The sequence below is a fragment of the Mytilus californianus genome, unplaced genomic scaffold, assembly GCF_021869535.1.
Source record: "Mytilus californianus isolate M0D057914Y unplaced genomic scaffold, xbMytCali1.0.p SCAF_31, whole genome shotgun sequence".
In the NCBI taxonomy this organism is placed as follows: domain Eukaryota; kingdom Metazoa; phylum Mollusca; class Bivalvia; order Mytilida; family Mytilidae; genus Mytilus; species Mytilus californianus.
In genome coordinates this window covers 981,425-996,421 of record NW_026262681.1, presented here as the reverse complement: position 1 = coordinate 996,421, position 14,997 = coordinate 981,425, and the positions used below count along the sequence as shown (strand labels likewise).

Genomic DNA, 14,997 nt, shown 5'->3' with positions numbered 1-14,997 from the left:
AATACATTATCATGTTCTCGTCCTGAATATGCATTTAATTTGCCGCTGGACGTTAAACAGCCATCCATCATTATCATCATCTTATAATTATAGTAAATTGCACTGACACTCGTGTTTTTTAATAGTTTATTAGCGTATCATATAATTTGATCCTTTCTTCGACATCATACTTTTATTATTTGTAAAATTTCTCATACATGTGCAAGACGATTTGTGTGAAAATGCAGAAAAATATAAGAACGGTAAAGATAAAATATATTTTAAAAGTTGAACGTAAATAAGTGACAATATCTAATCGTATTAAAGAATGCGAAGCATTGATACTGACAATTTAATTAAAATAATGGTTTATCACCTTTATGGTATATGAGTATTTCTGCCAATCTTTTAGAAACTTGCACAGTCGTTAATTTTGATCTTTACATCTTTAAATAAACTTGCATGGTTCATTATTTTCGGTGAAAGACCAGGCCCATGAGGCCCAACATATAAAATATATCTATATTTATATGTTTAGTTCATTCATGTTCTAACTGCTTTTTCATTTCTTTGTATGTATACTTGATTATTGTTTTTTATGTTGATAATAAATTATATTGTACTATACTTTTCGCGAACCCACTTGTTGTTTTAGCCCATCTGAAAAAAATGAAACAGGTTCTACTCTTTTCAAAATAGTTTTATACTTATTTTATCATTAATACATTTACTAATGATGTTAATTTTGAATGTTAAAATGCATCTTATTTTTTAATGTTTTTTAAAAGCCTACCCAAAAAAATCCAACATATTCATTTTATACTGTTATAATAATATAACAGGCGAAAAATCTGATAGAATATAAATGCTTTATATTTTAGCTTCTTTTTGCCTTTGCGATTTCAGGGGAAATAAATCTACGTCAGAAACCGTTCGTGCAACGGTTGCTTGAAAGCATAATCGAGTACACACAATTTTATTTGCTATAAATACGAAAAATATCCACGTAAAATTAATATCAAGTTCCAGATAAAAATCCTCCGAATACTTTTGATTAAGATTCATAAAACAAACGTTGATATTAAGTGTTTATATCAATTATTTTCAAATTTCAATGACGGCTCCTATTTCGTACTACGGTTGGTACGGTAACAAATCGGGAAACCTCTATTTAGAGAAATATTTGTCAAGTCTTTTCAAGTATTTTGTTTTGTTATATAAACTGTTTTATCACTCCGATATGGCAGATTGGATTTAGTATTACACAAAGGATTTCCAACTCTGTACAATCGTATTCCATGCTGAACTATTAAATTATATATCGCGGAAACTAGAGTCGTCATTTGTTGCAAGAGTTAGTTCCCAGAGTTAGAGTCGGTGCAGACTCGAGTCGTCGTATTGTTTATTGTGTGTGTGTGGTTGCAGGCCAACACACATCACCCAGTCACAAGATACACCCAGTTTCTATTCGTGACACCATGCAAGTCCTTTCTGCATGCACTCATTTAACTTCATATAATTACATTACATGTATGTTTCAGAAGAATCCGTTATTTTGATTGGATAACAACGCTTGCGCGTCATACTAAAATTAACCTTCATATCCCAATGAAGTGTAACATTCATGATGACACGTGCCATCACAATAAAGTGCACAGGTTAATTAAAGAAATAAATGATAGAAATCGATTTTTCATGACCCTAGCATAAAAATGTAATTATAAGAATTGAATGCTTCTTTTAGTAATTTTATAGGGTTGTAAAAGTGTTGATCGTGCGCACATTTCTAGAATGAAGCGCTTCCGCGCTTCATACAAAATGTGCTTCGGTCAACACTTTTACACCACAATAAAATTACAAAAAGAAGCATTCAATTCTTAAATAAAACCAAACTTTTGTATAATTTGGTACGGTAGCAGTTGTTTATTTTTCTAGAATGATATGAGATTATATTTAACATCATAATTTCTTGGAAAGGTATCATAGGTAGAAAAACTTCAAACATTCAGAAAAAAAAACATATAAGTATAGACTCGCTTCAATATATCATGACAGAATAACATTGATAAGTTAACGTTCCGTGACATTATCATGTGTATTACATCGACAAGTTGTAAAAACCTTCATCTAAGTTGGTTTGAAATGTCATTCAGAATGTCCACCACTGAATCCACTGAAAATCTGATGGCGATTAAAGGATTTTCTATTTTTTCGTAAGACGGCCACGACCAGTCCTTACGAATCAATGATTTTGATAATACATGTACAAAATACCGTGGTACGAATCAAGAAATTAGTGATGTCTGCTCCATCATGCCATTATGGCAGTGCAACAGGAATCTTTTCTTTTTATTAGCTCTTAGTTAGGACTAGAATATAGAAAGTGGTAATTAAAAAAGAAAACAACTCGTGTTTGATTTAGTCGGGCCAAAAGGTCCCTTATCATATTTTCTATGATATAGTATAACAAACCAGCTGTTGCAGCTTTTTTTTTAATTAACATAAATTTATACATTTATTCACTGAATGATATAAAAAAAAAACAATTAATATGAGGGCTATGCTAATTTGGTGTTGAACACTGCACAAAAAAAAATAATCCATTTCCCAAATGTTGGATAAAAAATCTGAATATTAATGAAAATCCATGACGCGAATTGTCTAGTTTTGAATACATATGAAATCTGACTTGAAAGAGACCATTAGGATTTTTTTAAACACTGGTACGTTTGTGTCAAAAATGTTTGTAAATATATTATAAGCTTTTAATTAACAAAAAAATAATTCTGCGTCATATTAATGCTTTTATAAATGAAACTTTGAATTACAAACGCGAAACTGATTACAAGAGTAATTTATACCTTAGCGTTAACCAGGTCTATTCCCTATTAAAAAAAACTTGTTAACCATTGTCAAAGTAAAAATGTATATATTCGTATACGAATAAAAGGAGACGGGTATTATACGTCAATAAGACAGCAACCCATTGAATAAAACATCTGAAAGAATCTAGAGGATACTGTCTTCAACGGGAGGGATTGTGCTTGATTTTCATATGATGAAGACATAATCTTTCAATCAGTTTAATTGAGGTCTGGAGCTGGCATGTCAGTAACTGCTAGTAGTCCTTTGTTAATTTATGTATCATTGTCATTTTGCTTAGTTTCTTTTGTTACCTATTCTGACATCGGACTCGGACTTCATTTAAACTGAGTTTTACTGTGCGTATTGCTGTGTGTTTGTTTATTCTACATTGGCTAGAGGTATAGGGGGAGGGTTGAGATCTCACAAAACATGTTTAACCCCGCCGCATTTTTGCGCCTGTCCCAAGTCAGGAGCCTCTGGCCTTTGTTAGTCTTGTATGTTTTTTAATTTTAGTTCATTCATATGTTTTGGAGTTTAGTGTGACGTCCATTTTCACTGAACTAGTACACATTTTTATTTAGGGGCCGGCTGAGGCCCGCCTCCGGGTGCGGGATTTTCTCGCTGTGTTGAAGACCCATTGGTGGCCTTCGGCTGTTTTCTGCTCTTTGGTCGGGTTGTTGTCTCTTTGACACATTCCCCATTTCCATTCTCAATTTTAAGATAAGTGTCTATGCAATATGTAACTGTTAAGATCTAAATCGTAACGAGTCTAAAGAGAATGTCCTTCCTAATCAGAAATATGATACAATGTTAGCAGAAAAAAGATCTAAGCACACGTGCAAATCTGCATATACTGTTATTTTAGTTAAAAACCCTTTTTTTTAAATAACATCGATTGTGATATAACTGTATGGCTGTATAATGGTGGTAAATTGAGGTAAAATATTTAAAGAAATAAATTTTAATATTTCATATAAAACTAAGTGAATCTTCCATATAATTGTAGAAAATAACCAATTCTTGTATAAAAGTTTTTGTATAAAAAGATATAATAAGAGTGTCTATAATGTTATGTAACTTTTAATATATAAGTATTTGGTGTGAAATTCTTCCTATTTGATTAAACTTGACACTTAGAATATAAATAAGGTTTGACAGCTTAAACTCTTAGAAGTATTTCCTTTAGCAAATATATCTAATTCTTTTCTATTGTTCACCTAGAATTCGATCTAACCAACTAATCGGATTTCCCCTAATGGTCGTAAAAGTAATGTATTAAGTAACTTAAAATAGTAACCCCAAATTATGTAAAAATGTAAATTAGATAAGAGAGATCTAACCAATAGAAACTGTTCTCATAAAATGAATTATTCTAAAAGGCATTTTGATTGGTGAATAAAACGAGTCCAATCAGCACGTGTTCTTAGTGTTGAAAATAGGAAACCCTAAGGGACCAAACATTACTCTTATGGTTGGACTCGAAATAAACATATATAGACATCTTTGTTGTATTCACCAGGTTCGTAAACTTATAGTTTTTGTTTAATGAAAAATACAACGTAACCTTATTAATCTTTAAATGTAACAATTTTATAACAGAAAACTTTCTTTATTAAAGTTACAATAAATATCATGATAAACCATTTCAATTAATTAATAAAGTATTTTGACAATCGTTAATTTAAGTTCATTTTAAGAATCAAACTCTTTTATTTCATATTTATGTATTTTATATGATTACTCTTATGGTTGGAATCGAAATAAACATATATAGACATCTTTGTTTTATTCACCAGGAGGCCTCGAAAGAACGTGAACGACAGTCCCCCAATCTGTCGTAATTAAAATGTAAAAACCCTATCGCACAATGTAGCGCTTTAAGCGGGAGAGGGGAGGCAACTGCCTCAGTCTGCCCTTCCCCTCTTTACCGCATAACAGCTGTAAAGGATAACTTCTAAATGCAAGAACAACCTGTACAACCTAAACTATATCTCTTTCAGTTTGAGTCCCTCGTTTTCGTGAAAACTATCGGGGAAAATGGTTTCTTAAGTATGATAGAATGAAAGTAATCGAAAGCTAGCTTTTTATCTGAACAATATTTACCACTATAGTTGTAAAATTTTTCTGATGATCCTGCGCATGCACATAATAATCTGGTGTAAATGCCAACATCTGGAAGTCAGTACTATTTAGTGGAGCAACAGCAATATCCATATATCCTACGAACAAAATAAGACATTGTTATTGTGTCTGTTAAATGCGTCTATTGAACACATTGGGATATTTGCGGGTACCTCACAAAACAATACAATCAAGATACTGAACAAAGAAGTAAAAAAGTACAGACAATGCACTGTAATGATTAAATTCCTTATCACAGTTCACTTGATGTAGACTACATGACTTTAAAAGTCCAGTATTTGAAATGTCTTATAAAAGGGAAAGAAAAATGACGTTAAACGCTATAGGAAGCCCTTTTATACGTAGTAGAGTAGTTGTATTGTCTCGCAATGTTGATTTATGACCAGCCAATATCATGGTTTCTACGATGGGAGTATCACAAAACGCCCAATAGGCACAAATTGAAGATATACAAAACAAAAGTCATTTTGAGCTGTTCATAATCTGACGACCAGCTGATATTTAACAATGCCGAAAATCCGATTTGTTCATCAACTGCTCTCTAAATCGACATCATAAAATATTTGATATTGTTAGAAGCTTGCCATGACAACGTTGAAAAAAAACCTAATATCGTTGGAACAATATATTATGAAGCCGTTAATAACTCTGTGACATTTTAAACTAGATATTTTCGTGGCAACCAATTTTCTAGGATTCCGGAAAAAATGTTTTTTCTTGAAAACCGGTATTATTCCAAATTCTGAACACAAGCATACAGACATTTGTATTACGTTGAACTTTTGAATAAGTGGTTCACCTTTACCCGCGAAATTCAAGAAAATTAGTTTCCAACGAATACTAATGCAGCATAACATCGCAAAATTGCGATACGAGATTTTCCGCAGAGTTTAGCGGTATGATATAGGCGTAGCTAAATTCAATAAAATGATTACAGTCGTATAATAATTGTTAATGGGTTGCATTGTTACTTACCTGGAAAACCAACTTCATAGTGATTATAGTTCTGTTGTATTTTTATCCACATTTGTTGTCCGCCCATATACGGAGTGACTCCTGGTGTTTCAGGTGGTTGTCCTCCACATGGAGCACCATGCCTGAAGCAGGTACTACTACCACTCTGAAATGAATGACAATTAAATGTTATGTACTAAACTGTCATTAAAGTTGGAAGTACAATACAAAAAAGTATACAAATAAAAGGCAAATACCAAATATCAAACAGTACTCAAAACACATAAAATAGCAGTATTAGATTTTTTGACAGGATACTCATTGCCTCCTAGGTTTTCATTATTTTCACTTAAAGAGATATTTGAAATATAACAAATATAATATCGACTCAAATGTTAAAAACAAAGTGTAAGATCAGTAATCAATGCAACGTAATAGTCAATCTAGACACAAACATATCAGCAAAAGAAAACAGAAATAAATCTATGGATAGGATATTGATATTGCAAATTATGGAACTATGGATTCATTACATGGCAGTTGACTTCCAGTGGATCCTCTCAGCCTTACAATCAATGAATAGCACGCAGTTTCCTTCATATGAAATATAAGAAATCCAGTTAATCACAACAATACTTCGCCGCAATACAATATAACTGATTTTCTGAACATCATTTTTTTTACATCGGAATCAGACAAGACTTTACAGCCATTTTGTCCAGCCTTAACTCCAAATCAAACTTTTTGCAATAGTAAATATTTCTATACGATCTAGCATACAAATTAGTCTGGCTTATTTAAAAATAACTGCAATGTCTGATACTCTGTTTGCAAAAAAGAACGTTCTACACCTGTATGGATTCCCATCTCTACTTAAATGGGTAATTCTATCTCTGCTTAAATGGTTAATTCTATCTCTACTTAAATGGTTAATTCTATATCTACTTAAATGGTTAATTGCATCTCTAGTTAAATGGTTAATATCATCTCTACTTAAATGGTTAATTGCATCTCTAGTTAAATGGTTAATCTCACCTCTACTTAAATAGTTAATTCTATCTCTACTTAAATGGTTAATCTCATTCTACTTAGATGTTTAATTCTATCTCTACTTAAATGGTTAATCTCATCTCTACTTAAATGGTCAATTCTATCTCTACTTAAATTGTTAATATCATCTCTACTTTAATGGCAATAAAAACTAAAGAAACAAGGCTTATAATTTGGTACGCCAGATGCGCGTTTCTCCTAAATAAGACTCATCGGTGGCGCTCGAATGAAAACAATTACAAAGGCAAATCAAAGAGTATTTATAACCGGAAATTGTGTAAAATACGCATTAACATAAAAAATGGTTATCCATTTGGAGAGATATTTACACATATTTGTGTTTATTAAATAAAAAAAAAACACCGCCAAGCAAGGGCTTTCTTCAATCAATGTTCATTTGATAAAGTTTATATTCAACGGTTTTTGCTAGTAATTTAGATCCAAATTGGTTCTATGTTCCTGCTTCCAAGTGAATCTGAATTTTCAAGCCTATTGAAGTAAATCCTATAAATTTTCTAATAGACAAAAATTCTTTTGATATTTGCTGTTGTGTCACGACACATATGATTTTTTATTTCACATTAACCTTGTAATGTGTCTCTACTTATGCTTTACATGCAAATATTTCTTCCATTCCAGTTCAAGCAAAGAAAACTCACCCAATTATACAAAATCTTACCCTAGTGATATCCATGGCCCCTCTTTGTTCTGGGAATATCAAACAAAGATGACACCATGACTGTGGAACGCCGATCAACAAAAGAAGCAATATATTTCTGTACTCCATGATGACAAAGATGCTATGTCAAAGCCAAACTAAACAACTGAACAATAATGTCTCGGCAAAAACAATTTAAATTTTCCAACTTTTAAGACCACGTGGGAAATATTATCACATGGTTCAATGATATATTTATAGTAGCTATAATAATAATAATGATAACACTTAACCTTTGTAAAATCATAAGACAAACTTGATATCGATTTTGAGATAGCAAACGTTAACAAATCACCAGATCGGGCACATGAATATTTACTTTCATGACATAGATGTTTTACATGTATCATGACAAAGCAGTTATAACAAGATTATACTTATTACATAGAATTGCAAACAAATAACAGTATTAAATATACAGATATAAGCCATAGAAACTTTACGTTTATGGTGTGGCTTGCTGGCAGTGATGTTATTACAGTGACTATATAAGGAGATAGTTTTGGGAATTTTTTGGTTGAGTGGAGATATACCGTAACACAGTTCGTCCTTAAAAACGATTTTATTAAACAGATCTAATATATAACATTTGTATTTTCTTTTTGTTTTATGCAGCTATTCAGTGATGATACAAATTTTCTCTATGAATAAATTTTCTGCTTTGGGTCTACTTTTTTCTACTTTGTTGTTTAATGCAGCTCTTTGATCATCATGCACTGAAACATTTGTCGAATGGCGCAACTGCCACTGTTAAATGGCATAATTGTCACGGACTGGGTCGATAGCCCTGATCAATTATTTTTGTTTAGGTGGATCTTAATAGACCAGTTACTCAGTTTTGTTTTGTACTGGCAAGAATGTTCCGATATTTGTGACAAATATTTTGCAGTGTCAAAATTAGAAGTTTTTTAAGCTATGAAGGACCGTCTTTTTGCATTGATACAATTCCCTTTATTTTTGCACTACTGTTTTGGTTTTAATGATTCGGTACTTTTTAAAGTTTCGGATTCCCAATTCTTTTTGGTTTCGAGAATAACTGGGGATATTATTTTTCGCAATTGTCATTTGATTCAGCAACATGATACTATGCAATACTGTTTCCACCATTTGATCCTTTGTTTCAGAAGTTCCTAGCTATTAACAATGCTCTTAAAAGGAAATCCTTATATGAAGAAAGGGATTCTGCCATCATCAGCATATTATGTTAATGTTGCAACAAGTACTATAATAGTTTTTCCCTCATAAATACAACGCCTTTCACAAAAGCTACTTCTTTGGGGCTAAATTAACATCCCTTTTTATGACGATTTATTTTTTCAGGCCAACTGCAACATTTAGATAAGTTTTAGTTAGAACATACATTCTATCACGTCATTACTCTGTTCTTACATTGAATCTGGTGATACCCGTTTAGACCTTGACATATTTAGTAGACTCCTGTTTATTGTTGAATACACTAAGTTCAGTGGCGGATCCAGAGGGGGGCGTAGAGGGTGTACGCCCCCCCCCCCCTTTTGCTTGAACTTTTTTTTTTTTGTAAAATGATGAATCGGACTAGACTTCATGAACTTTGCCATTTCCCGGTCGTGTATTTAATTTTTATGCGACAATTCTTTACTTATAAAGATATTTTTCGGTCGTATTTACTGTAATATATTATTGATTATGTCAGTCATGTGTTTCGCTACGGTGGAGTTGATCAGTACGTTTGAAACGTCACTCAGTCATTTTGAAATTCAAATTACAGTAACACATTGCTTAGGCGGAGGATGACAAGCATGACACCTTCAAAGCAACAAAGGATTGAGCAAGAACATATTGACTTCTATTTCATATTTCATATTTCCACTCAACAGAAAGTAATACTCTATTACACTCTCATGAAAAAAAAAGTTCCACGACAATATTATTTACCTACGAAAATATATTTAACCCCACATGCCCCAGCCATGTCCATTTTTTACTGACAAATCCCACATCAAATATATTAGTACATGGCTTTAGATCCATTCAATCATTTTATAATAGACAATTAATGGGGAGAATGCGGCATCAAAAATGTCCAACCCAAGCTTACACTTTAACTATAAAATATTCATACCCCACGTTAGGAACCGTCACTAAAAATGTGCATTTTACACTTATGTTTTTTAGCCCAAAAAAGGTCCAAAAAAATTTTCGACTCGCTCCGCTTGCATGGCTTGGCGAAATTTTATATACAACGCCCCCCCTTTCCAAAATCCTGGATCCGCCCCTGAAGTTGATCTTAAATTATTTCTGTAATTTGTGCTGTTTGGTTAATGTCTGATTGACATAAATCCTATTCATATTTCAACATTGTAATAGTATAACTGTGCCGTTTGAGTCACCTCCCTATGTACCGATGACGTAATCATATGTAATCGGATGTTGTGTTATATCACATAAAATGTCGCGACAGACAAAATACATCATCATTCCATTCTCTTGTACCCAATCTTTATGAACTGATTCACATTTTGTAATCACAAATTCAAAATCAGAATTCGTACATGATATAGAAACGTTAATGATGAAAGATATGATAGATACGAGCATCAACTGCATTATATTTTGACCAAAAAATATTCCTTATCGAATGTGCCAGAACTGTAGCAATTTGTCATCATTGATTAATTGATTGGTTGGTGTTTTAACACTATTGTGCTATTTCGTGGCGGTCAGTTTTTATTGTTGGAGGAAGCCGGAGTGCCCGGAGAGAACCACCGACCTTCGGTAGGAAAACTGACAATCCTAGTCAATTAAGATTGGAGTCGAGTGCACTTGCCCCGTGCGGGATTCGAACTCACAACCTCAGTGTTGACTGGCTAGTGATACAGTAGTTCGACTACTTAGACCACTCGGCCACCGAGGCCCCTGTCATCATTGAAGGTATAACATTAAACCGGATTAACTTGGTTTTTTCTCTCTCTCGGAAATGTACATAGCTACCATACACTTTGCGATTCAGCAGGACATCGTTGCGTAAAAAAATTCAATCAAAAAAGGGCATAACGTATTTAAAAAAAAAAGACTTCCGGTTGACAAAAGTAACTTACCAACACATATTTTGGAACTCAGTAGAGCATAGCCTAGCTCACGAAACTATTCAACCATACGAATATAAGGACACTTTCTTTTTCGGAAAATCATTTTGGTTTACATAATAACATGCAGTACCCAAACATTTTGAGATCATACTGGTAAAGGCTTTATCTAAAGAAGGAAAATTTTTTTTTTAAAATATCAAAAAATATTTTCTTTTGTTTTTTTTTTATCCATGGGAGAGATTTACTGCATTACATGTTACATTGAACATTGATAAACTATTTTCATCTTAATTTACCGTCTAATCGTCTACCATAGATATAAGAAGATGTGGTATGAGTGCCAATGAGACAACTCTCCATCCAAGTCAAAATTTATAAAAGTAAACCATTATAGGTCACAGTACGGTCTTCAACGCGGAGCCTTGGCTCACACCGAACAGCAAGCTATAAAGGGCCCCAAAAATTACTAGTGTAAAACCATTCAAACGGGAAAACCAACGGTCTAATCTATATAAAAAACGAGAAACGAGAAACACTTATGAACCACATCAACAAACGACAACTACTGAACATCAGATTCCTGACTTAGGACAGGTGCAAACAAATGCAGCGGGTTTTAACGTTTTAATGGTACCAAACCTTCACCCTTTTTCTGAAACAATAGTGTTACATCACAACATATCCCTTGTAAATATTTACCCTTATTGTCTCGCCTCCAACGAAAGTTGCGGGAGGCGAGACGTAGGTGTTGCTTTTGATAGGAAATACTGGTGATAGATCAATGATATTTTCTATAAAGTTGCATTACTACCAGTACACATCAGTGTTATGACTATTTCGAGGCCCTGTCCCCTAGGTCATGGTGCACTGACTTCTAATTAAAATCCAATTTTCAAAGTTAAGTTTTCTGCTTATAAAAATAAGGAGATGTGGTATGATTGTCAATGAGACAACTATCCACCAAAGTTCAAATGAAGTGGATGTAAGCAATTATAGGCAACCGTACGGCCTTCAACAATGAGCAAAACCCATACCGTATGGTCGGCTATAAAAGGCCCCGACATGAAAAATATGAAACAATTTTAGTTAGTTTGATTGGAAATACTTGTGATAATCATAGATATTTTCTATCAAGTTGCATTACTATCAGTACAACACAGTTTGACGATCATTTTGACGCTCTGTCATGTCATGGTCCAGCAACTTTGAATTGATTAGCAATGTTGCTGTCCATCCGATTTTAGTTTTCTGAATTTTCTGCCGACAGGCGAGACATCTCTGTGTCATCAGTTTTTGAACATTAAAGGCTGTGTGATGACCTGTAGTAACTGTTATTTACATCCTTTTCCTTGGACCTTTAGTGGAATGTTATCGCATTGATAATCATTCCACATCATCTTATAGTCATATTTCTTATAAAGTTTAAGATAAAAAAATTTACAAATGATTTCTTGTCAAATACTTCTCAAGTACTAGTACTCCAAGGACATTTTATAAGTTGAATATATTTCAAACATTGGCAGCAGAAACACAAAAATCAATCCATTTTTTTATATACTAAGTTCATAGTACGATTTTTCAACATTTTCAGTAATTGCAAATAGAACTTGCAACAGAAAAGACGCGACCTTATGGGAAATATTAAAAGTACTAGGTATTTCTGATAAATATGCATTTTACAAATGAAAATAACACTCTTTGATTGTAAATCTAGTGCATCCGAAACGCTTTAATACACCCGGAGCAGTATGACCATAGCGTACACAAAAAGAAGAGCACAATCCAAATACAATCAACTTTGCCTGAGAATTTTTGAACCTTTATTTCTTTATAATTCAAATTTATCAACAAAAGTTCGCATGATAAACAGGAACAAAAAAAGTCAGCAAGTAAATGAAACAAAGACATAAGAAATTTTAACATTATACGTCGAAAACAGTTGCTGTAATAAAACCCATAGTAGATATAAAATATATCTTTATTCAGAAGCAATTTTGGATTGAAATATGGTATTTAGTCTTTCTACCAAAAGCCATAGTTATCATTTACCTGTAATAGAAAAATAATGAAAAAAGACACTAGTAGCATAACTATTTATTTTGAATTATTCACCTATGTAATATCCAGACATATGAGAATAGTTTTGACCTTGCATCTGCTGCATTGCAGAGTACCCATGTGTCAAATACACGGTATCACCTTCTTTTAGTTACAGAACTGGATTTGCAGTTTCAGTCCCACCGTGGATTTTCGAACCATACAAACCCATTATCGTTTTCCCATTTTTGACCACATTTATATGCAATTGTCCTCCATTGTACGACATTATTGTGAATGAAAACTGATGAAGACTGGACTTTGGAGCAGTGAACTTTGGAGCAGTGAACTTTGGAGCAGTGAACTTTCCTTTCTTTAGAATCATAACCATCGCCACGATTCAAAATTACTTTATCGAACTTAGCAATGACAATTCCGCTCAGTGTCAAGGGGTGAGTATTAAGGGTTACTGTAAAGGCAGGTCTGTTGTTTAAATCTGTAATGGTCAAACAAAAATGAAATTATAGACAAACTAAAAAAAGTTGACGGGAAGAATTTTTCATCAAAGGTTGTATAAGTTTGAGCATAGACAAATCCTACATAATCAGCACACTTACTATTAACGATAATACATGTGTGTCAATTTACAAGTGACTCAAGTTGAAATAAAATTGAAAAGAAAACAAGAAATTGAAGTTTTGTAAATTTTAAAAAATAAATTCGACAATTATGATCAACTTACTAGAATATAAATACTATTGCGGTAATTTAAAGTGAACTATTTTGGGGACTTTTTTGATACAAGGTAAACAGGTACTAAATATTCATCGTAATTATAAAACATTACCTGGCTCTGTGGATCCAGACTTTATATCAACAATCATATCCAATAGGTTGTCGAAGATCTTGTTTTCTAAAATCAAATGTTCATTAATACACTATCTATATATATATTCTCTAAAAAAAGAATCCCCTCACTATGTATACAAAAAATAATGTGTAAAGACAGAAACGTTTAAAAACGGGTTCCTTGTAACTTAGTAACACGTTTGATTCGACGAATGATAAAGTAGGTATTCGTTTTGCCAGTACTTAATTTCCTGTTGATTTTTATTGTTTATAGAAATATAAAGGTGTGGTATGAGTGCCAATGAGACAACTCTCCATCCAAGTCACAATGTGTAAAAAGTAAACAATTATAGGTCAAAGTATGGCCTTCAACACGGAGCATTATATGTGTTCATCTGATGCAGAGTTGTTCTGTATGTTATCCTTTGTAATTTTAATACATTATACATGATTGTGTAGGTGGTTTTGCAGGAAAGTAGTTCCGATGGTTTTGAAATATTTTTTTTTCTTATCAAATGAATAGATGTACGAGGAAAGGCATTTAGCTTCAGTAAATGTACGAGAAAACTTTACCAAAGCCCAAAGTAAACGATTAACGCGTATACTGAGTCGTCTTAAATATGCATGAAATGTTGCCAGTGAACATTAAGCAAACAACCATTTATCAATCGCATACTTATTTTAAAGATACGTTACGTTATATTTGAAACATAAACCTGTTATAAATTCTTACCAAGTCGCGAAAACATGAGCCTCCTTCCTCCACCTTGGAACACTTCACAAATATACCAATCAGGATAAATCTCAACAGATAGTCCATAGCCATTGTTTTAGATTTGTTATTTTAGTGATAACTGTCCAATATTATTCTTTAAATTATCCTCTTAAATTTATAAATTGCATGCTAGCATTGTGAATGTTTGCCATATAAACAATAGGTGGCATTCGATTATATGTAATACAATGCTAGAGTTTATACTCAACACATGCAATGTAATTCGACTACAGTTCAGGTTTGAGATGATGCCAAACGTGAACCTCATCCTATGCAAAAGAATGTATTGTTAACAAACAAAAAAAAATGAATTGTCCTTGTTTTTTTTCTTCAATGATATAATATATTTTTAACAAAATTACGTATAAGATACTACATAAAGCAGTTTTTGGTCCCTTGGATACGTTGTTTCCAAGAATTTTGAACTCTTCAGTCGAAATATTAAAAAAGTCCCGACGATCACATGACCAGGTAAAATTTTAGGGCATTTTTTGTTGACATGCAGAGATATTTGAAAACTATGGGAAAATTGACCAGAAGCGTATTTTTTGCCGTCTTTT

At 32.8% G+C, this 14,997-nt stretch overlaps 1 protein-coding gene across 1 annotated transcript in view; it reads right to left on the bottom strand.

The window, feature by feature from the left end:
- LOC127736463 (uncharacterized) overlaps positions 1-7,814 on the bottom strand; it is a 35,862-nt gene extending 28,048 nt beyond the window's left edge. Inside the window, exons 1-3 of the mRNA XM_052247008.1 lie at positions 7,670-7,814; positions 5,962-6,106; positions 4,948-5,063 (exon numbers count right to left, since the gene is read on the bottom strand). Of these exons, the coding sequence (XP_052102968.1) occupies positions 4,948-5,063; positions 5,962-6,106; positions 7,670-7,777 (369 nt within the window). The 5' untranslated portion in view covers positions 7,778-7,814. The remainder of the gene's footprint in view (positions 1-4,947; positions 5,064-5,961; positions 6,107-7,669) is intronic.
- Between the last annotated feature and the right edge of the window lie 7,183 nt (positions 7,815-14,997).